Here is a 23,535-nt window from a genome sequence, read left to right on the forward strand (position 1 = left end):
TCAGTTGTTCTCCTGACTGAAGTTTGGCCCGTGTATAGCATCCTACTATGCGATTGCATTTGTCCCTGACCACCAGAATCCGTCATGTTAACTTTTATCGAGTGGAAAAAAGTTGGCGTTCATCCTCCAGCTTCACTGTGCTAATGTTATGCTAACATAGTTTTGTCGCTAGCAATCACGTAGCACAACATTATATACCAGGTAGTCCAACTTCAGTAACCCTGCAAACGTCACTGCTGTTTAGTTTTCTGTCTTTGTTTATGTTGGAAGTTGTAGCAGAGCTGTATGTTTTAATTAGTTTCAAAAATCTCTCAGTCAGAACATGGTATGAAATGTTTAGGTGGAAACTAGCGAGCTAACTTCCTGTTAACTTCTAACTCCGTTAAATTTAATAAATTCTATTTTCATGGATGCCTGGATGTTAAACTTAATTGTTACACCTGGTAAAGCAGCAACGCTGATGATTTTATTAAAGATGAAAGAATTTAGACCATTTTTAACTCTCAGTGTTCGTTTGACTTTGGGACCTGAAGTGGACGGAGTTTTGGACCCAGATTACTCCGTGAAGCTCCTCACTACGGCAGCCGTAATGCTCTGACAATTAATCAAAACATTTTTTAACAGATTTCTGCACGCCAAAATCGGTTCGAGGTCAGTAAGCACAACCAGAATTCATACATAACGCACACTCGATTTTTGAGAAAAGTAAAGGATTTTAAGTGTGCCTTATAGTGTGGAAAATATATTATACAGAAGAAAAGAATATATCGCAATATATATCGTTACCGCACATGCTTCATATTATTTCGCGATATGGATTTTAGGCCATATTGCCCAGCCCTACTGTCAAGTCTGACAGATGTCATAGAGAGCAAGAGCAGAAGCAGCGATGCTGGACTGACCAGAAAATTTCACAGAATTACTAATTGCTGGAAACCACTATGCCTGTGACTCCTTGGTCTTGATGATAACTGAAACCTGGTTCCATTAAAAAAACTTCAGACACAGCAGTCCACATGAACTCTGAGATCTTAGACAGCCATGACTATCCTGACTTAGTTTCATTCTGTTCCAGCGCGCTGTGCTTGGACCACTTTGCCTCATCAGATGCTCGATCCACCTCAGTTGGATTGCATTGCCGCGTTTGAGTTTTTGACGAAATGCATTCTGGGATATTTAGCTGTACCAAGTCACCACCGATGCATGCTTGATAAAACAGGCGGAGCGAGAACACATTCGGGAATTTTTCGCGTTCTCGGCTTGATGCGTACTTTGAATTGGAACAGTACTTGGTCTCCGACTGATGACGTATCACAAGTACACGGGAGCGCAAGTACACATAAGTACGCATATGTGGTATACGCAGGTGTATAGGAGAAGGGCTGTGGGAGGTTTGTCATTGCTCATTACAGTCTTCCTGAGCCTCTGTGTTTGCTTGAAATTGCCCAGTTTATGTGTGTGCGCGCACACGTACTTGTGCGTGTGTGTGCTTGAAAGCAGGGAGGAGCTGTTTGTAAAGGCTGGTTCATATCAGATGTTTAAGCGTTTTGAATATAACTGCTTCTTTGACTTTTTCCACTGTTACTCTCATTAAAGTTTCAGGAAGTAACAAGTTTTTATTTATTTGATCTCTGTTTTTTTTTCCTCCTTTGGCAGACAGAACTTAATCTTATCAGAAATCTTACCTTTTTCATTACACTTTAAAAAAAAAAAATGTGGATTTTGATCTGTAACACTTGTATTCTCCTTTGGTATGTAATCACCACTAAAAACAAAGCCAGGAGGTTTGTTACAGTTGAATCGTGAAGGCTGATGTTTTGTTTTGCTCTTCTCAGGCTGGATGCATCACACAGTGGAACAGTTGGGGGATAAAGGCACCAAGGACAGCTATGCCATCCAGTGTCTGCAAAAGTCTTTAGAGGCAGACCCAAACTCTGGGCAGTCTTGGTACTTTCTTGGCAGGTACGAAAGCAAAGGACGCGGCTGTTTGCGTATTATCTTGTCTTGTGTTGTGAAATTTAATTAGATGGCATTTGACAGCAAATTCTGATTTAGTTTTAGTCGTAGTCTTTTGGCTGACCTTATGAACCTTATATGAAGATTATTTCTGATTGGATCACTTCCAAACTCGTCCCACCTTTCTGCACAACTTAATTGGATCTCATCTCTTCAAATTCATTAGTTTTTATTTAGTTGTCATCTTCTTTTCATCACAAAAAAAAAACACCTGTTGCCAAAAACATGACATAACACTGTTAGAAGGCATCACAAGATAATTTGTTTGTTTTTTAGCAACCTTAAAATCTAGCTAATGCTTCAGGAGGTTAAAATGCTTGCTCCTGTGCTGCTGTTTCGGTTGAATGTAGTAGATGCCCAGTCTTGACCATGGGGCCAATGCTGTCCTTGAGGTTACAGCCTAAGCAGGGAAAAAACAAAAAAAGGCATCCCTTAACTGGGTTATTGGTTTTTGTATAATATTCCTTTTAGACTAAGCTGTCTTTACTTGAGTCACTATGTTGGTGCACTAGAATCGGCCTTGGCCGATGACCCACATAAATGGACGTTCCTCTGGATCAGGGTGCTGTTCAGTTCACCGACTGAAAGAGTTTCTAGTTATTCAGGAAAATAAGTTGAAACTTGCTGCACAATAGTCAGCATTCAACACTGTAAAATCACTTCACCATAAAACACCATCTGCATTGGTTTTTTGACTCTGTGTTTTGAAGCCTCAACTTTAAAACAGTTGATCATATGTGGACAGTGTGTAGCGTTACCAGCTTGCTTAGCAGGCTGCATGTGTAAACTGTATAGATTAGCAACACACGTCTGGTAATTAGTGCTAACCAGCAGACTAATAAATACCAGAATTTCACTCACCAGATCTGGGCAAACAGCAGGTATTCTTAATATTTTGCCAATTATTCAAAGCCCTGCAAGCCTATATGACCAATTATTGGTCTTTCATTAGGGCAAGTAGCTGTTTAGGTAGAAAAGCTTTTCTACTGCTTGGAAGCTGAAAGCTGCTCTTGCTCTTGATATAGCCATCTGAGTGAGACCATGTGCTTGGTGGTCTAAGGAGCTTGGAAAGAAAAGCGCCTGGAGTTTCCTTGAAGACGTTTCACCTCTCATCCAAGAAGCTTTTTCAGTTATAAGTGCAATTGGTGGAGAGTCCCAGATTTAAGCCCTATTGGGAGTGTCCCCAAGATGGTCATGGACCCCCTATTGATCCTCTGCCTAATCACACGAGCCAGCTGTGTGTGTGTGTGTGTGTGTGTGTGTGTGTGTGTGTGTGTGTGTGTGTGTGTGTGTGTGTGTGTGTGTGTGTGTGTGTGTGTGTGTGTGTGTGTGTGTGTGTGTGTGTGTGTGTGTGTGTGTGTGTGTGTGTGTGTGTGTGATTCACAATCAGCCAAGGTTTCGGGTGAACCCATTATGAAACCTAGCCCCACCCCATCATGTGATTTATTAAGGTCAAATGGCCCAGGATGTGAGTGGTCTTTAAGGTGTATGAGAAGGGATCTCAAAACTTTTCAGAGATGAGAGGTGAAACGTCTTCAAGGAAACGTAAAGAATTCCAGACACTTTTCTTTCCTAGCACCTTAGACTACGATGACCTGGATGACTAAGAACCTTCACAGACGTGTGCATGTTAGTTAAAAAGTACCTAAAAGCATGGAAAATGTATCTGTCTCTGTCATGTGTAGCAAATAGCTTCAGTTCTTACATTTATGCATGGGCGAACAGGAAGGATTAAAACTGTTTTGTGTGGTTTTCACAGCCCAGGAAATTCTACATGACAGTTTTTGGTTAATTTAAGTAACTTGTCTCGGTCGATTGCACATCAAGGGGCTTGGTGTATAAAGGTGTCTTAAAAGCGGGCTAAGATGCATGAAGAAAGATAGAAAGCGAATATGTTTTGGAACAAAGTTCAGTGCAGATTTTTCCTCAGCAACATCTACTAGATAGCTAAATGTTGCTCCCTTTGCTAGTTGGCAACAGAAAAACTAGTTGGTTAAACTAAATTTAATGCACAAAGGCATTTACATGTCCCGTCTAGCAGCCCTCCTCTCCATTATACAATGTTGCAGATGGATGAGATGGAAGTAAGGTAGCATTGCAAACCACTGTATTAGCACTGTATTGAAGTTTTGTAGTGTAGTATTTTAAACTACAACATAAACTGTTGTATGTAGGCTGTGTAAGCGTAAACTGACACATAACCAGTAGATGCCCAACTGTCTTCTGAATGTTTTCACATCAGTCAATTTGTTCCTAAAAACAAACATCAGACTAAACCCTGAATTGTCTGCTTTAGGGTAGAAATTGGTCACCAGAATGGTACCAGTCATATTTTTATAGTTCAACTGTTCTTTGGTCCTTATTTCTTTCTTTGTCTCCTCTCCTCAAGGTGCTACTCCAGTATTGGGAAGGTGCAGGATGCCTTCATCTCTTACCGGCAGTCCATTGATAAATCGGAGGCCAGTGCTGACACCTGGTGCTCTATAGGGTAAGAGCAAAATTTGTCATGTGTTGGCTATGCTGAGAAGTATGATTAAGGTCACAACAAAGAAGGTGAAGATCTTTAGGTCTGACTCAAAACGGCTGGTGGAGAAGCAGCAGCAGCAGCAGCTGCATAGAGGACATGGAAAAAGTGTGAAAGGATCTATTGTTAGAATTATGAAGAACAGATTATTTCTCCTGAGAACTGTGAGTTTGTAAGAGGATAATGACCTAAATCCTGGAAGATGGCAAGAGAATCATTTCCTATCTTTGCCTCTGCGTCCAGGGTGCTTTACCAGCAGCAGAACCAGCCTATGGATGCACTGCAGGCTTACATCTGTGCTGTTCAACTGGACCACAGCCACGCCGCCGCCTGGATGGATCTGGGCACTCTCTACGAATCCTGTGGCCAGCCGCACGACGCTATCAAGTGCTACATCAACGCTACTCGCAGCAAGGCCTGCCTCAACACTGCTGCACTCACACAACGTATCAAGCTGCTGCAGGTAGAGCTGGCCTTTACATAAACCCAACGCACTTTGTTACGTGTTGTACATTTTGGTGTGTGCGTGTATTAAAGTGACGTGTTAAGTGCCAAACATTGCCAAAGCAATCAGCTTTTTGAATTGCAGGCTGCGTGTTTGTCCTTTTGATTTCTGGTAACAGAGATATGAATAATAATTCATATTGGTATTTTGTTTTGGCGTTTTCCTGAAGCATTCCTTCATGGCATTGAACATTTTAATATATCACCTATATAAGGTGTGATCAAAAACATCTGAGAATTGCCCCAAGAAAATGTAACTTTACCAAATTTGTAATTTTTCCTTTAAGGTCATCTTTTTGTGGAGTTCAGAATGTTTTCAGCATGGCTGCATTTGTAATATTGCTCTCTGGAAGTCCCGTCTTGCACTTGCACGTCTGTGATCTTCAAGCAAAGACGGCAAACATCAACCAATCAAGTTTTAAACTGATCCAACTGTGGTTTTGAGTGCAGCTTCAGTTTTCACTTGAAAATTCACAACATGTCAAAAGCTCAGGAGAGGTAAAACCAGAGCGGGCGTGTGAGTTTTTTAGTATTGAGTAAGTTCCCCTGAGTTTGGCCACCAGAGTGAGACTCTCGGTGTGGAGTTCTACTATAACACCAGAGAAATGTATCTGGCTGTGTGCAGATACAAATTAAAATAATTTTTTTGGCTACAGAAAACAGTCACAATCTACCCTACTAGCAAGTGCAAGTGGTCAAAATGGGACTTCCACTTACCTACAAATAGCTACAAGCTTTTCAGACATCCACAAAAAGGTGACTTTAAAGCAGACATCAGCCAAATTAAAACCAGCCCGAGTGTTTTTATCTTCTTCTGTTTTTTTTAAAAAATGGGCTCCTTTGAAGATTTTTTGATCACCTCACATACACGAGCAGTAACGTTTCTAGTACTTTTTTTTTTTTTTTTGTCCAACCCAAGTTCAGCACTAAAGTTTGTGTCTTACACAATTTCTCCTAGGCTCAGTTGTGTAACCTACAACCAGGTAGTCTGCAGAATAAGAGTAAAATGCTTCCTAGTATTGAGGAGGCATGGAGCCTACCCATTCCTGCTGAGCTCACGTCCAGGCAGGGGACCCTGAACACTGCACAGACACAGCAGGTGAGATCCAGCTTATAAAGGAAACTCCAGTCTCTTATAAACTAGTTAAACTGTAAATAGAAGAGGATTGTTTAAGCCTTGCCCTCATACTTTTAGAGGATTTAACTACATCATAGTCATTTTCCAAAATTCTGGCTTGCATCAGTGTTCAATATGGATCCAAAGATAAACAGCTTTAAAGAACTGGAGTGAGGCCCATTTTGCAATAATCTTAATTGCTAAAGTGCAATTTCCCTTCATAGCCTCTCTCTCATCAAAAGGCACGTGCTAGAATTACTAAGGATTTCTACAAAGAACTCATCATGCCACACTATTTTTATCTTTTTTACAAAAATGCACAAATCTTATGCAGACATTGAAACAGAAAATGCTGAAAATGCATGTCTAATGAGCGTAGCATATCGAGTAGTACGAATGCATGGATTTGACCTGTGTTTGTCAGGAATGGCATACGCGAGTTTTGATTGCCACAACTGACTTGGAAAAAAAGACTGAGGCTCAACTCCACCACTGTCACATCAGTTTTAACCCTTCTTGTTTTTTCTGTTTGTCTGTTAGTAAAATCCTTAAGTCCTCATTTTGGCTTCAAATCACCATATTTGCATCATGCTTCATCTGTGCCACAACAATAATGAGGTTATTTTTAGTGATTCTAAGTATTGATCAGAGTGAACCAAGTGATATCCTGTCTGCATTAGTGACTTTACAGCATGTTATTGAGTTAACAAACAGAATATGAGATGTCCAAACTACTTTCCTGTAAAGCAACTAGGGATGCTCTCAATACGATTTTAGTAACAGACTGTGAATAATCAAGGATTCACATGAATTAAAGACAGTGGCTGCAATCTGATTTTAGTCAAACGACCAAAATTGTTTTACTCAGTGTGACCTGAAATGAGTGACTAAGCCCATTAGCTCGTGGGAAAAGCGTTTAAACCCATCAGGATCGAGGGCCGTTTATCCATAGACTAGTCATTTCACAACCACAGGTATCACCCCTCGTCACCATTACAAAGAATGCAGATTTAAGCCACTTCAAGCTTGCTTTACTTTTTGGATTCTGAAAGAGAGGGAGAGAAAGCTGTGTCAGTGCCAGGTGAACAAGAGGCCGATGTAAAGCACTCGACTGCTGGCTATAGACTGTTTGCCAGGCATTTTTTTTGGAAGGAAAAGGCTAAAGAGATCTGAAAGTCACAGAACTCTAGTGGCAGTCGCTGTGTTGGCAACATTGGGGTTAAGTGAAACGTGATCATCACTGCTGAGAGAGAGTGGGAAGTCAGGCACAGAAACTAAGGCTTTTTATTTCCTCATATCTGAATCCTGAACCCAACAAAAACTGTTTCATTATCAAATATCCAGTTACAGCCCTAAATGCAACAAATAGCACATTGTTTCACATAATAATCACAGTATGAATACTCTGATTACCACCTTAATCCATCTCAGTTATTTAGATTAAGGTAAACCACATTTGATATCAGAGTATTGCCATACAAGCATTGTTTAAATGCTCAATGTTTTTGCATGTAAATGTGTAGTATGGACCCTGTCCTTTGATCTCAGTGTGGGGAAAGTTTGGATATTTTTGTTTAAGGGCTCATTTTTTAAATTTTAGCTCACTTTTTTGGGGGGGTGGGGGGGGTTGGGGCAGCTTTACTGTTGTTGATAGTCCAGTGTGTAGTCACAAACTGTCTGTGATGCATTTTTAGGCCTGTAAAGGGGAGGGAGGCCAGCCTGCTAGCAATCATGCAGATCTGCAGGCCAGTCCTGCTAAGAAGAAACGCACTGCCAGCCCAGCCAAGGTACAGCCAGGGATGCTACTGTGTGTGATGGTGGAGAGTTAAAAATATGGGGCATGGTACATATTTGTGTCTCTTTTACAGGGTGCTGCAGACTCGTGGGGAAACACCACCAATCAACAGCAAATCAAGCTTCAGGTAGGAACATGCATTTCTTAATTTTGTAATTATTACTATTTTTCACAGAGGCTTCACATTTTAGTGGTTTACATTTGCATAATATGCAAAAGATCCAAGGTTGGAGCCCAATAGGGGATGCAAGACAGACAAAACAAAACAAAACAAAAAAAGCCAAATTAAACTTTATTACTGTTACACATGATTCTGATTTAGAAGAAAATGTAAAGTCTGATCTGACATCTGACTTTTATTAGCTAAAATGAGACATACTCAAATAGGTCGCTTTGGGGGTTTATATGCATTTCACAGAACCACTTATATCAGCTCATGATATTGTATGTTTAACATTTTTATCCTGTCTTGTCATTTTTCTTTATATTCTCCATGCTTCCCATCTGTGTCACATTCATAAAGCTGATCATGGATTGTACTTGGACATCAGTTTCATTTATAAATTCCAGTTACTCATTTATTTATTTATTTACATGGAACTCAAGTGTAAACCTAGAAACTCTTTAAAGATTCTAACACTTTTATATGAAAATAACTGAAGTAGTCATTTAAAATTTTAACATGTGTTTTTTGTTTTACTTTTTAGGTTAGTTGTCGTTAAGGATAATAATCTCGGAATACCCATATAGTATGGGTAAAAATGACAAGAATACCATTAGGTTGTGTTTCTCTGCAGGTACTTTAATTGCCAAAACTCAATGACAAATTTATATTGGCATAATGTAATCAGCTGGATCTCTGATTGGATAGACTTTTGAGTCCATTGTCTTGAACTACAGCTGCAGATGTAGTATTAATTCTGCTCAGCGTCATTGCTGAGGGCATTGCTACCTGTTGTCCGAGGTGGTGGGATTGAAGATTGTACAATGAGACAAGGTCGAATGGTGTCAGAGACTGCCACCACAAAAACACAGAAAGGGATAGGGCTAGCTTGTCATCGTGACTGAAGTTTAGAAATAAGAAAAGGAAAATTGATGACAAAATAGATGATAATAATACACAAAAAATGCTTAAGTTAATAAACCAAATATATTTGGGTGTTAATTAAAACTACATGTGTGTCTTTCTCAAGTAATAGATATGTGTGCGGAATGCTACCTGTGCATTTGGTAGTAAGCTTTAATAAATGATCTGCTAATTTTAATGCAACACTGTTGTGAAATGTACAGCACCTGGAACACTTGCGGACCAACCGAGCAAACCTCAACCCCCACCAGTTGCAGATGCTGGAGCAGCTGGAGAAGCAGTTCTCTCTCATGCAGCATCATCAGCAGGTACACACATGCTACCTTGGTTATTAGTGACGTGAGTTTCTACTGGCTAATGTATAGGAGGTTTATATTTTACATACAGTTATGATGGACATGAATGTCAAGGCATTGTTGGGCTTTCAGTGATTTCTCAACCTCTTAGTTTGGTCTTCATGAATAAGTTTTGGCATAATTCTGGTTGGAGTGGCCACACACTTGTAACAAGTACTTATAACACTGGTTTATCTAATTACATTTAAAATTTGATTACAAGAGAAGTGATTGGCTTGTGTAAATCTACCATCTTCTTTGTGAGATCTGCTTTGAGTCCCACTGTATGAGTGAGCGCTGTGAAACAAATCCTTTTCATGATACTACCTGCTGTAGCCCTTCATGGTCACCAAAGGGAAGTGCACAGGTCTAGGCAGTTGAGACACTTTTAGATTTTGATGAGCATCATTTTGATGAGCACACTCATTTGAGAAAGAAGGTGTCTTTTTTTTCTTATCTGTGAATGACGTCAAAGAAAACGAGTAGCTTACAGCAGCAATTAACAGCTCAACATAGCCTAAGCCTTCGTGTTCACATTAAGTGTGTGTGTAAACTCCTGATCAGAACAGTTTGTGTTAAGTGTGACTCTTTTCTCATTCTCTGCCCTGTATCAGATTCGGCAGCAGGCAGCAGCAGGTGGCCAACCGAGGCCCAGCCTTCCCAACGGCGAATTGGCTGGGCCCTCTCCCCACCACGCAGGCTTCTCTCGCACCTCTCCTCTCAATCACACAGCCACCCGGCCCCCGTGTGTCACTCAGCCCACAGCCAATGGATCCTGTTCCACAAGTCCTTCAGCGGGGGTGCCTGGACACCCGGACAAAAATCACAACCTGGGACTGGGAGGTGGCGGCGCAAGCAACGGAAACGTGCCTTACCCGCAGCAGAACTCTCTACCTCACAACTGCAAAGCCGCCAGTCAACCCAGCACCAGCAGCACTACCAGTAGTCCCAGTCAAGCAGACGAGACATGGAGGAGCCAACAACGCAACACTACCACTCAGGTACACCGTTGACTGCTTTGAAATGGGCAATTCACATTCACTGGCCACTTTAATAAGTACATACTAGCACCAGGTTTGACCTCCTTGTGCTGTTAGAACTGCCTTAGTTCTTAATGGCATAGATTTAGCAAGATGCAAGAAATATTCATCAGACATTCTGGTCCATGTTGGTTGTAACATCAACAGGTCACCTTTACCACATCTACACACCTAAATACTTTGAGTTGCTGCCATGTGAATGACTGATTAGATTGGTGAACTTGTAGACCGTTTGTACATGTCACCTTCTGCATTATTTTGTTTCTGCATGTTTTTCATATGAATTATTTTGGCTCATTGAATGCATCATTTATTAATCAGTATGTCTCACTCTCTCTCTAGGGGCTTCAAAAAGGTCCAGGTTCACATTCGGCAGGTCCTAATGGAGAACCCCCTTTTTCTTCTTCCTCCTCCCCTCAGACCTCGTTCACATCATCTGGCATTCTGAATCAGGTTGGACATTCCTCTGGGCCCTGCACTGCCTCTTCCTCTGCCTCGTCTTTATCCCCCACTTCCCCTCAGACAACCCCGAACCACTTGTCCTCACCTCCCCACTCCGCTACTACCTCAGGGGTCCACACCAAAGACACCACGCCTTCAGGGGGCAACACCGGCAGCAGTGCTGCAGCTGCCGCTTTGCCATCAGGTCAGGAGGCTGCCATCAGGCATTCCGGAGGGACGTCGCATAGTCCCAGCACCACCCCTGCGCAGGGATTGACTAATCACATCCAGCCACGGGTGACTGACGGCTCTGCCAGTGCGTCTCTGCCCAGCTCTCCTGCCCCCAGCGTGCTCAGTTCAGACAATCCTCTCTCAGCCTTGATAAAGGGAAAAGCTAATACTACCAGTAACGACAATAACAATAACTACAGCAACCACAGAGGGTCTTCCTCAGAGAAAATGAACAATGTCCATCCAGGTCTCAATGGCGCCACCAAGCCAGTTTCAGAGCACTCAGTGGCATCCTCGCCACTTTCTGCCACTGCGATGCCCTCTCCATGTTCAGCAGACCCTCACACCATTAACAGCCTCCCCTGCCTTAACAGCCCGTCCAGTACAAACAGTCAGGGGCCCACGCTCAATGGAAAGGGGCTGGAGGACTCCCAGAGCCCAATGAAGGTGGAGCCTTGTGGGGGGCCTCATAGACATTCTGGCCCTGCTGGCCTGGCTCCCTGGTCCTCAGTTTCCATCTACCCCAGCTCCAGTGAAATGCTCAAAGCATGCAGGTACGAAGTCAGTAAAGCTAAGACCACATATAGAATTCACTGAGTTAATATAGTGCATGCCCAAATTAATATTCATTTTAGTGTACTCCGCTTTGGAGCTAAGTGTAATTCTGAGTTTTTCAAACTTTTCAGCCTGCCATAAATTAGTCACAGAAGTTTATATAAGTACAAATTATTGTGTACATCTGAAACTGAAACACCGCGAGAGCTAAAGACACCTGCAATGCCTTCTCCAGCTCACTGCTAACACCTGCCCATTATCTGACACAAACTGTGTCGGTTAATGCAGCAGACACATTCATATGTATGAAACCATGTTGTGAAAGTGAGGAATGCCTTGATTCTTTGTTACATTTAAAAATGCCCTGATATTTTGACCCTGTACTATACACCATTTAGCTCCCTCCCAGCATCATTCACACTCTGCACTCATGTCAGACAGAGATCTGAAGTGTACATGTGCTTAAATGTTTGTGTGACCCACATAGATTTGTAACTGTCACAGTGCTAGAAACTTACTTGTTTCTTCTCGCTCTTTCCTTCTTTAGAGAAATGTGGAGGACATTTTTGCCTTTAATCTAAGTCATGCAGAGTTAGGCAATTGCTCATGTTGGTCCCTCTCCTTACCGTGTTTTTGGGGGTTTTGTTTTATTTAAGAGCAGAATGGCAAGCAGCTAATTTAGACAAATCACCCATGTTTGCCTTCCAGTTAGATAAGTTGCAGGGTTTCCAGCACAAAAGTCATTAGACCCAAAAGCTAATGCTAACTGGTGGCACAGAGAGAGGGATGCGCTGTCAGACTTGTAATAAAGAGATGTACATGCAGTGATGTGAAGTGTCAATGAACCTCTAGTGAAATTACCGTAATCCAAAAGTTGTTTTTCTTTTTTTCTTTTTTTATTACTGACTTATTGATTTGTGTCTATCACAAAGCAGGGCAGTTAGAAATAGTGGTTCCAGATAGAGAAGCAACATCAAAGCACAAATGAAAGGTGTATGAGCAGTTGATGGTAACACTATATTAGTATATGTTAGGGGTCTCAAACTTTTGTGGCCCAGGGCCCACTTGCAGCCCACATCACCCCTACTTGCGGGGGATTTGGCCCAAGAAGTTACTTTTTTTTGTTAGGGAGGATTTATTTGTTGTTGAGTGCAATGTTAAAGTAAGTTCTTTAAAAAGCAAAAAATCATTTAATATGAAGGCAATATGAGCAGAGAGCACAAACTTGTTGAGGGATTGGCTGTATTAGTTCAGTGAGCTGCATTCTCAATCATCCAGGAAAGTAAATCTCCAAAAAGTTGATTCTGTTCATCTGGACGTAGCGTTTTGTGGGAGAAACGTTTCGTCAGTTTCGTCTCGTCATTTCTTCAGTTTTGTCATTTCTTCAGTCTTCTTCAGACTGAATAAATCACTTGGATGAGTGATGAGTGACGAATGAGAATCAACTTTTTGGAGATTCACTTTCCTGGATGATTGAGAATGCATCAAGACATTATAAAAGGAAGGAGAGCGAAGGGAGAGTTCACAAAATGAGGCACACTAAGCACTGATGTTTCAGATTTCTACCTTTTACCTAAGCCGATACACAGCGTGATGATCTTGTGTTCTTCACCTGCAGGAATCTGGGGAGGAACGGCCTGTCGACCAGCAGCATTCTCTTGGACAGGTGTCCCCCACCACGGCCCCCTCGTGCACCATCTCCTCCACTGCCAAAGGACAAACTCAATCCCCCAACACCCAGTATTTATGTGAGTACAGCTGTGCCATATAAGGAGAAGTATTCATCATGTTGTTGATTCTCAGTATCTTAGCTACAGCTAACAAGTACAAACACTCTAAGCTCCTTTTTAATGCACTGATACTCTCAGTAAGCCTGGAGTCAGTTCACGTTTTCCTGTCTGACATACAGCTAGAAAACAAGAGGGATGCCTTCTTCCCCCCCCTTCATCAGTTCTGCACCAATCCCACCAACCCGGTCACTGTCATCAGAGGACTGGCTGGAGCACTCAAACTAGGTAAGAGGATGGGATGGCACTGCAAAGTGCTTTAATGTGTAAGCATCAACAGTTTTGTAAATTAGGTGTTTTCTGTGTTGAGGGTTGCAAGTGCGGCTGGCGTGGCTGACTCGATGTTTCTTTCCCAGTCTCACATGGCTCTGTGGGTGTGTCTCTGAAATCACAGGAGGGAGCATGTTGTGTGGATGACTTTGTATGACATGTATGACAACAGCACCACCTGCAAGCTGAAAATGTTACTGCACACATTTCCTGTGGAGAAAACTAGTTGGATTTGCACCAAAAAAACAATATAAAAAAATCACTACCATCAGCTCTTTTCCCCCCAACTATTATATAACAGATTGTCCTCAGGTTATTAATAAAGAAAATAAAACAGAAACCAATTCATGTAACATACGTGTTCCACTCTGTTCCCCTTAAGTTTATATCAATGGTTCACTAAAATCTATTTTAACACTTGTTTAAAATGATGTAAGATGCATGGAAGCTGTTCTAAACACTTCCTTGCTTCCTCATCCTCAGACTTGGGCCTGTTCTCCACTAAGACACTGGTGGAGGCTAACCCAGACCATTTAGTGGAGGTGCGGACTCAGCTGGCTCAGCCCACTGATGAGAACTGGGATCCCAGCGGCAACAGGAAGATGTGGCGCTGTGAGAGCAGCCGCTCCCACACCACCATCATCAAATACGCCCAGTACCAGGCATCGTCCTTCCAGGAGTCTCTGCGGGTCAGATTTTAATTGAAGTTCTTATTTTGGCTTTCAAGTAAAAAGATAATCAGGATCAAATGCTTCGTTTTGTTTGTTAATTTTCACTACAAAACTCTGACCTTGTATTATGTTACAAATCAGCCACCTCCCATGTTACATTGAAAATATTTTCACCGTGTTGCTGAGTATGTTACCAGCCTATAAAAATCTACCAATCCAAATGTTTTCTTTAACAGGAAGAAAATGAGAAGAAAAAGGAGGTGGAAGCGGAGGCGGGTTCCTCAGACAGGTGAACTTTCTCTGTCTTTCTGTGTAGATTTGAAAGCTTTGCGAGCTCTTGTTTCTGTTATTAATGACCTTTTACGCTCTTGCTCTTAGTGTGAGGCGAAGGAAGGGTCTGTTCAAACACATCAAATTTGGCACCAACATCGACCTCTCAGATGACAAGAAGTAAGTGACTCATTCATTTTAGTCGATAAAACGTGTAGAGCGATTTGCAGTTGAAGAAAGATGAAGCACTAGTCCCTTTTCCTCGTTTCATTGACCTCTGCCCTTTCAGGTGGAAGCAGCAGCTGCAGGAGCTGACTAAGTTGCCTGCCTTCGCCAGAGTGGTGTCAGCTGGTAACCTGCTCAGTCACGTAGGTCACACAATCCTGGGCATGAATACTGTGCAGCTCTATATGAAGGTGCCAGGGAGCAGGACACCAGGTATAGATCAACGCAGTGACCACAAGTGTCTGTGCAGTCTTTTGTCTCACTCTGTCTCACTCTGAGTAATCGTGCTTTTTCATAGGTCACCAAGAAAACAACAATTTCTGCTCCGTCAATATTAATATTGGTCCTGGGGACTGCGAGTGGTTTGCTGTGCCTGAGCCATACTGGGGCGTCGTCAATGAATTCTGTGAAAAGTACGTCGACAGAAAAGATCGTTTGAAGTCTGTTAGGTGAAGCTCAAAGTGGTTCATTGTATCTGACGATATATTTCTTTATTTTACCTCCTTTTACAGGAACAACATTAACTACCTGATGGGCTCCTGGTGGCCCAACCTGGAGGACTTGTACGAGACCAATGTGCCTGTTTACCGCTTCATCCAGCGTCCCGGGGACTTGGTGTGGCTTAATACAGGCACAGTTCATTGGGTTCAGGCCATCGGCTGGTGCAACAACATCGCGTGGAATGTCGGACCCCTTACAGGTTAGGAAAGGAAAGCTCCTTCTCCATCGGGGCCAGCTGTATGACTGAATCATGCACAGATGAACATAAATATGTGCTTTTTTCTTCAGCCCATCAGTACAAGCTGGCGGTGGAGCGCTACGAGTGGAACAAACTCCAGAGCGTCAAATCCATCGTTCCCATGATCCACCTCTCATGGAACATGGCCAGGAACATTAAAGTCTCAGACCACAAGCTTTATGAGATGATCAAGTAAATGCCTGTAGATTCATCATCTCATTCTTGGTTTTGTGTGCGTGTTACCTTGATCTTACCTCAGGTGTGTTTCTGTTTCTTAGGTATTGTTTGTTGCGCACTCTGAAGCAGTGTCAGATGCAGAGGGAGCTGCTGCTGGCTGTCGGGAAGGAACTGGTGTGGCATGGGAGGACCCAGAACGAACCGGCACACTACTGCAGCATCTGTGAAGTAAGCGCAGCCCTGCTCATTTGTATTTTCCTTCCTGCTGCAGGAATGCCATTCGATCGTCACTTTTCCTACTTTGGTAACGCTTGTGCACCTGCTATTTTGCACCTAGGTGGAAGTGTTTGACCTGCTGTTTGTAACCAGCGAGAGCAACAGCAGGAAAACATACGTGGTGCACTGCCAGGACTGTGCCCGTAGGGGGAGCGCTAACCTGGACAACTTTGTGGTGCTGGAGCAGTACAAGATAGAGGACCTCATGCAGGTTTATGACCAGTTCACACTTGTAAGTATCGGGCACAAATCCACCAGGGCGGGCCACAGAGAACCATGAAATGCTTCAGTGTGTGCTTCTTTGTCCCCACAGGCGAGTCCCCTGCCTTCCTCCTCTTGATGGTGATATTCTCTCGTTCGGAGGACTTTTAATACCACAAATCAGAAACTCCCCGGAAACCTTGTTTTTTCTTCTCTCTCTCTCTCTCTCTCTCTCTCTCTCTCTCTCTCTCTCTTTTTTTTAAGTTTGTTTCTTCTGATATTCAGGAAGTAAGCCGGCAGTCACCCAACTGCACCCTGTAGCTAATCCCATAAGGCAGCTGCCTGAAAGCTGTGTGTCTATGCAACCTGCCCAGAGTGGTGTGCCACCCCCAACCCCCTCCAACCCAAACAAGTGGACTAGAGGGGGTGAACGGTAGCTCCACCTGTCATCACAACCAGACTGTTCTACTGCTGGCTCAGCTGGACTTCACCCCAAAAACTACACAAAATCACAAAAGGAGGGGAAAAAAAGTCAAATTTTGTACATATTAAGTTTAAACTGGCAACATCATCACGCAAAGACTACTGACTCGATAGTTTTTCTGTTCTCCGCCATTTTTGTCTTCTGTTTGTGAGTTCACAAGAGCTTTGTTCCCTCCTTCCCCTCGATGACACAAGTACATTAGCATAGCGGGTCTTTTGTATGTTAGACACCTCCTTGGTCAGGAACATGAGTTAAAAACTGTTTTGTAATGCGAAACGTTGAGTGACAGATTCTTTGAGACATTTCCCTTCGTTTGTTTGTTTTGGATTTTTTTGTAATCACTTAAGTTTTTTTGATTATGCTGCAAATATGATGAGACTTTGGTTCCTTTCGGTTGAGGGAGAGGAAATGAGTTGTAGGCCATGTCACAAAGAAAAAGGGTTGCACATAGTTGAAAGAGTGAACTTAAATTTGTGATGTTTTCTTTTTGTATTTGGTTGTAAATTACACTATTTATAAATGCCTATTTATTGCCTGAAAAATATTTGTTGATGGAATGCTGTACTTTTTTTTCCCAGAGTACCTGCCATTAAATTTGAAGGAGCCTTGTGATTTTTAAAGCAGGGTCCCTCATAACGTTTTCTATATGAATAAAACTGCTTAGTAAGCATTGTACAGAGACCTTACATTGAAATGGGTTTATTGTTTGAAGGATGTTTTATGCGTCAATAAACAAAACCGGTCTTTATTTACATCTGCAGCTGTGTTGTGTCTGTGCAAACAGTGCTGTCTGCTTGTTGGGTGGAAAGTTATCAGCTGTGCACAAAGTGAAAATATTCCGTACATGCCAGAATTATCATCATCATCATCCAGCAATATAAAATTAAATGCAGTTGTTTAAAGTTTATGTAACACAAGATGAGTGTAGAGCCTGCAATACAAAGGATGTAGATAAGATACAAAAATTTATTATTTTAAAAAAAATTTAAAGACCGGTTACTGAAAGGCTTCCATGTGGATGGGTGGAATGCTAATTTATCATTGCATCCAGAAAATGCAACATTCATTCACTTGTTCTGTACCGTCATTCTAAGATTAAATTTATTTTTCACCTCAAATTTCTACACACGATACCCCGTAACAACAAACTAAAAAAGGTTGGCTTTAAATTCTTTCAAATTTAGCCATCGTCCTGTCCTTATCAGTGCTGCTGGAACCCATCCCAGAGCGCTAACACAGTGAGACAGACAACCATTTGCACTCGTCGTCAATTCGTGCATGTTCTTGGGAGGAAGCTGGAATACCGCGAACCACTGCACCACAGTGCTGCTCCAATTAAATGTAAGATGCAAAAATTACAACATGTGCGCCAGAATCCAAGCCTTTCCCCAATACTTTGTTGAAGCACCTTTGGCAGCAATTACGGTCTCAAGTCTTTTTGAGTATGATGCTACAATCTTGGCACACATATTTTTTGGGCACTTTCTCCCATTCCTTGATGGGGAGCTTCACTGCACACCCATTTTCAAATCCCAGGTCAGTCAGGTTCATCATCATCACCCATGGGTTGGAGAAGAGCATGCTAAACGTCCTGTGGTGAATTTGGCTTTCAGGCTAACACATACTCTGCAGCTCTTCAGCTTTCAGATGTATTTTATGTTTGATTTGCTATTTTCTCAAATTAGATGTGTTACCATAGCCAGCTTTGCCTCGTACAAATGATGGAAATGCAGAGATCACAAGTTGCCACAAGTTTTGACAAGTTGCCACATGTGAGACTGCTTTCAGCTAGCCGCTGTCACAGCTGCCCTGAGTGTTTGTCATGGCAGGACTGTCATTACATGCCCTTGGGCTCATCGTTCCTCTAACCCAGATGTGCTCTGGTATGGAAACTTTTGTATAAATCGGTATTCAGTAGCACTGATGCAATTTAGTCGGCACCCAGCCTGTATTTTGTAGCAGGCTGTGAAAATGCTCTTGAACACTGTAAAGTTGCAGATTTTTAACACTGGAGTCTCTGTGTGGATTGACTTCATTTTGCAGACAGCCTCAAGTGAAACCTAAAGGAACTGCAGTTGTTATCAATCCCTCATTTTCCAGCTCTGGAGGTTGCCCTTTGGGTTTCACAGCCTGCTCCAGTAGACTAGCATGGGTTCAAAGGAGGTCTATTATGCTCAGTCCAGAGTTAGAAATTTACAGGGCAAAATAACCCTTTAGTTAATCTTATACTGGCGTTATGGTTTAACGGGCAGTTTTACTTAGAAAGCTTCCTGACTGAGTGAAGTAACCTGGATGTATCTGCACAGCAGCTTCAAAAAGACTGTTAAATTCTTTTACTAATGAAAGGTGTTTCAGTGCTTCCTCTATTACCTCCTTTATCAGATGATACTGGAGCATCTTTTCTAAAGAGAAAAGGAGATAATATCATCACACAGTTTAAAGCCACACACCATCTGACTGTCCACAAACGTAAGTAACTCGACAACTAATGCTAGATAGACTGGTTCTTAAACACACCGTTTCTGCTCTACTTGAGGACTTTATAATAAAAAACGTCTCATTCATACAAGTGCTTTTAAAAAAAATACATCTAAGTGCTTTCTGTCCAACTGGAGGAACGGGAGTAACTCAGGGTCCAGTATCTTGCGCAAGACACTTCAGTAAAATCTACTTCTTATGAATTTGTTTCCTAATAGCTGTATTGAAATGATCAAAGTAAAGAGAAGGTTGTAGAGTGACCCGGTATGCATTGCTTTGTCTTGAGGATTCCTGGTAAGCCCTTTCCTCCAGAGATCTGAAGTTTTAATAAAGGCAGTGTTGAAGTACATCAAACAGCAGGGTGAGCAACATCTTTTAATACAACTGTTTCATGTTGCTTTTGTGATTAACATTTTGCTTTAACCTTGGTTTTACCCCGCCCTGCCCACGTTTATTTAGCCTGCATAACAGAGAGCAGGGTATAGACATGAGGTGATGTGTCTAATATGCTATAACCTTTGGGATGTTGTAGTTTTAACTTCACCTTAACCTTAACTTCATCTGTCAGATTTAAGGATACTCATGGAAGGGTCGTTGGATTGTCCTCATGAATACTTTTCCACTACAACAAGAAAAAGACTGAATATATTTTAGGCCGAATGTCTATATCAGCTACAAGCATTTATCTCATGCTACAGCTTCACAGTTCATCTCCTGTCTGAAACAAGCCATTTTGGATCTTCTCCCTTTCTTCTGATTGGCTTCTCCTCACAAGCAAAAACTAAACTAACATAACAATAAAGAGGAAATATACTTTGTACTTTTAGTCTTTAGTTATCGAAACTTGCCTGATGAGGCTTTGACAGACGTATTTATTGAGACTGTAAGTCAGCTGCTTTTCAGCTGTGTTTTTATTGTAATACCTGTAATGATTTTCCTAAATCTTGCCTCTGACATGTGTATTCCGTACAGTAATAATTAATAAAGACTAAAACTAAACTAAGACTAAAATCTGAAATGTGCAGGCTCACTCTGGAAGCTAACTGAAACTAAACTGAATTAAAAGTAAAAAGTCAGAATTTAGAATAAAAATAAAAATAAATTAGAAAATGTCAAACTCATAACTCTGAAACAGCAGATGGGTGTAGCTGTGGCACTGAGAGGTCAAAAAAGCTGCAACTTAAGAAAACAGGCTACAAAAGAACAAAACACAATGTAAAAAGAAAAAAACACAGATGAAGTGTTTCTTTGTGACAATAAAGCTGCACAAGTTTTACATGCTTACAGTAAAGAGCTAATGGCAAACATGCAACTACAGTATTGCATGAATTGTGATATAAACACACATTACCTGCATCCTTTTCTCCCTCACAACGCTAAAGAATCCTCCAGTTCTTTTAACTGTGTCTCCTTCACATGTTTTCATTTCTTTTGGTCACTTCTGCACTTTGTGCTTCTGCAGCATTTTTTTATTTGGGATTTCTTAAGTTGCATTGTACCTGACCCTTCAGGGCCACCATAATATTGACATCACACAGACTAAAACGTAGAAGAAAAAAAGTGTCTTGAAACACTTTTGGGTTTTTGGCTCATAGTGAAAACACGCTGACCTAATTATTTGACACTATGGCCACATTTCATATGAACAACTAACAGAATGAAAAAACATTATTTTTTGTTTATTATATATTTTATGCTAGTAGAATGACAAATGCTGACAATTATAAGACGGCTCGGTGTGTTCAGAGACAAACATAATCAGATTGGTGGGGCCTGACTGATGCAACAGTGCAGATCAGCCTCCCACTACCAAAACTACAGGTGGCTGAAAACTGTTTGATAAGGTGCCAAACAGCAGTTGAGACAGCTGTCCTGTGTTTGTGGCTGTTTGGCCCGTGCTCTGTGGGTGGTCATTTCCACCTTCACTGGAGCAAAGCAGGACGTGAGTCAGTGTGATGGCCATCGCCTGTGTCTTTGAATGAACAGTTTTTGGCTCTATCTCTGCCTGCACTTTTTGTTTGTTCACTCACCTTGCTGTTCCTCCTACTAATACGATCAATTTAAATACTGTCCACTGCCCTTTAAAAGAGAATCCTTTAAAAAAGCTAAAGTCATGCTTGGCCTGCTACGTTTTGTAGCTGATGCACACATCAGAGTGAAAATAGATGAGCCTCTTGTTACGGGTGAATGCATAGGTTCTCATACAAAATGATGTATTTTAGTTGAGATTCCTCATAGCACACATAAAGAAAAAGAAATCTGGAAATACCCTGGCTCTAGTTACCCTTTTGGATTTTGGGATTTCTGCCAGCTCAGTGCATTTCTTCCTGTTAAACCCTAACTTCATATTAAAGATCCTTTAATAATACTACCTGCCTTCAGTCCTGCAGCGTCAGCAACTGGGTCCACGCTTGGCTGCTATTTGTCCATTCTTTGGTTTTTCTACAGCAGGCTGCCAGTAAAAATTTTGCCAAGTGGATCAGTAAGAGAGCAATTAAAATAGTTTTGCTCACAGGGCTTCAGTTTTCTTTAAATTATTTCACAGAGTTGTTGAGGTGTGCGGTATACTGCTTAGGGTAGCGCTTAAAATATTACATTCAGAATCACTGAAACATGCATGAGTGTGTGAAAGCACTTCCCCAAAAAGAAATAAAATATGAAACAGGCCACCTAATGTCTTGTTTGTTTTCTGGTGTAACTTGTTTGCTTGAACACAGCTGAGGTCTGCTTCAGTGCTCGCTGGTTTTGTGCACAGAATTCACGAGGGAGCCTGTTATCCCACCATATTCAGTCCAGTGCAAGTGTGCCACAGTCAGACTGTGTGGCATAACAAAGTCATGATGCCTCATTAAATGTCCCCATGGTGCATCCAGTTTCAGTGAGGAACTGTTTCTTTATAAAATCTGAATGAAGTCTATAAGTACAGAAGTGGAAACAAAATAATGACCCAGAACAAAGCAGCTGAGAGAAATCAAAAGCTTCTCTGATGTTTCTGCCTACAATCAATATAAAGTTCTGTCTTTATCCTCTCCTCACTAGGTTGTCACATTTGGTAATTAAACAGTGTAGTTTTTTTTAGAGGTGCTGTGCAAAATCTACTTTACATTTTCCCCCTAAGAGAAGAACAGATGATTCCGTGATTTACAACTGAGGAAAAGAGGAACTTTGATAATTGTCGGTTTGTAAAAGAGGAACAGAAAGTGCCTTCCACCTCCGGGCTAATAATGGTTCAGAAATGATACAACCAGCTAAATAAATAATGAAATGACTGACTGGCTCCATTTGATTGAACTGTTTCTACATTTATGATCAGTTTAACAGCCTTGATTTAATCTGACTCTATGTAATGACAGCCCAAACCTCAAGTAAAAGAAAGAATAAAGATATCTGTTATATTCACAGTGTTTTAAAATGGCATGTGATAGCAGTATAACTCCAGACTCAGTTATATTAATGTCTCAACATAAACCAAGCCCCTGGCCTTCATTCTGGGGTTAGAGTTTGAGCTCAGTGAACGCTCCTTTTTCACCTTTTAGAACTCCCTTGTGGGAAAGCTCATAACAGAAAAAGGGTTAAATGAATGTGCCCTGTGGCTAAAACAAAAAAACCCAGTCATACCCCTAACCTTAGATAAGTTAAGGTTGACTTGGACACGAGATCTGGCAACTTTGCTTTTATATATAGGAAGTTTACCAGAATACAACCTTACTGTAAAGTGCATTTATAAATCTGTCTGCAGTTATTGAGATTACACTCAGTCTGACCTTGACCACTATTGTCTGGAGACTGGTTGCCTCCCACCAGTCAACCTGTGCAATTAACTTGTCATGGAAAGTAGTTTCCCATTATCAACCTCTGGGTGACCAATTTATTGCAATCACCGAGCAGCTACCATTTTTTCATTGTCACACAGAGGTTGGTGCCTTATTTTGAATCTACCGTGACTGAGCCATGAGTGCCGTAATTGGCTAGTGACCGGTCCAGTACCCAGCCTCTGATCATAGGTTCCAGCCCTCCTTCAACCCATCTTGATAAACAGCTGGAAATGGATTGATGTTTCCACTGCAGCTGGATGGATTGAAATTGATACATTTTCCAAAACTTATTTGATTCTCTTTCTTTTCCATCTCATTAGAATGAAATTGTTGAGAGAAATGGACAGATAATTTGCTGTGCACATCCATTTCCTGTTACGTTTGCAATGTGAACCAGCAGTATGTCTGCAAATGTCTTTTATTTCAAACTACAAAGGTTTTTTTTTTTGACAACTTTATTTATAGTCAAAGGAGCTTGCAAAGAAAAGCGTCTGGAC

General features: G+C 41.6%; 1 protein-coding gene across 3 annotated transcripts in view; it reads left to right on the forward strand.

The window, feature by feature from the left end:
- kdm6a (lysine (K)-specific demethylase 6A) overlaps positions 1-17,497 on the forward strand; it is a 45,357-nt gene extending 27,860 nt beyond the window's left edge. For 2 of the 3 annotated variants that reach the window (XM_006805966.3, XM_035914405.2), the window contains 21 exons: positions 1,836-1,962; positions 4,406-4,504; positions 4,784-5,003; positions 6,003-6,143; positions 7,856-7,948; positions 8,030-8,083; positions 9,247-9,351; positions 9,993-10,379; positions 10,761-11,644; positions 13,264-13,393; positions 13,555-13,660; positions 14,186-14,391; positions 14,610-14,662; positions 14,752-14,823; positions 14,933-15,081; positions 15,167-15,281; positions 15,381-15,568; positions 15,658-15,799; positions 15,886-16,012; positions 16,122-16,292; positions 16,374-17,497. In XM_006805966.3, the coding sequence (XP_006806029.2) occupies positions 1,836-1,962; positions 4,406-4,504; positions 4,784-5,003; positions 6,003-6,143; positions 7,856-7,948; positions 8,030-8,083; positions 9,247-9,351; positions 9,993-10,379; positions 10,761-11,644; positions 13,264-13,393; positions 13,555-13,660; positions 14,186-14,391; positions 14,610-14,662; positions 14,752-14,823; positions 14,933-15,081; positions 15,167-15,281; positions 15,381-15,568; positions 15,658-15,799; positions 15,886-16,012; positions 16,122-16,292; positions 16,374-16,400 (3,596 nt within the window). In that variant the 3' untranslated portion in view covers positions 16,401-17,497. Of the gene's footprint in view, positions 1-1,835; positions 1,963-4,405; positions 4,505-4,783; positions 5,004-6,002; positions 6,144-7,855; positions 7,949-8,029; positions 8,084-9,246; positions 9,352-9,992; positions 10,380-10,760; positions 11,645-13,263; positions 13,394-13,554; positions 13,661-14,185; positions 14,392-14,609; positions 14,663-14,751; positions 14,824-14,932; positions 15,082-15,166; positions 15,282-15,380; positions 15,569-15,657; positions 15,800-15,885; positions 16,013-16,121; positions 16,341-16,373 lie in introns of those variants that run through there. The other variant, XM_087830191.1, reaches the window with a different exon arrangement.
- Positions 17,498-23,535: the final 6,038 nt, after the last annotated feature.

The sequence above is a fragment of the Neolamprologus brichardi genome, chromosome 16 (genome assembly GCF_056152115.1).
Source record: "Neolamprologus brichardi isolate AB-2024 chromosome 16, ASM5615211v1, whole genome shotgun sequence".
Lineage (NCBI taxonomy): Eukaryota > Metazoa > Chordata > Actinopteri > Cichliformes > Cichlidae > Neolamprologus > Neolamprologus brichardi.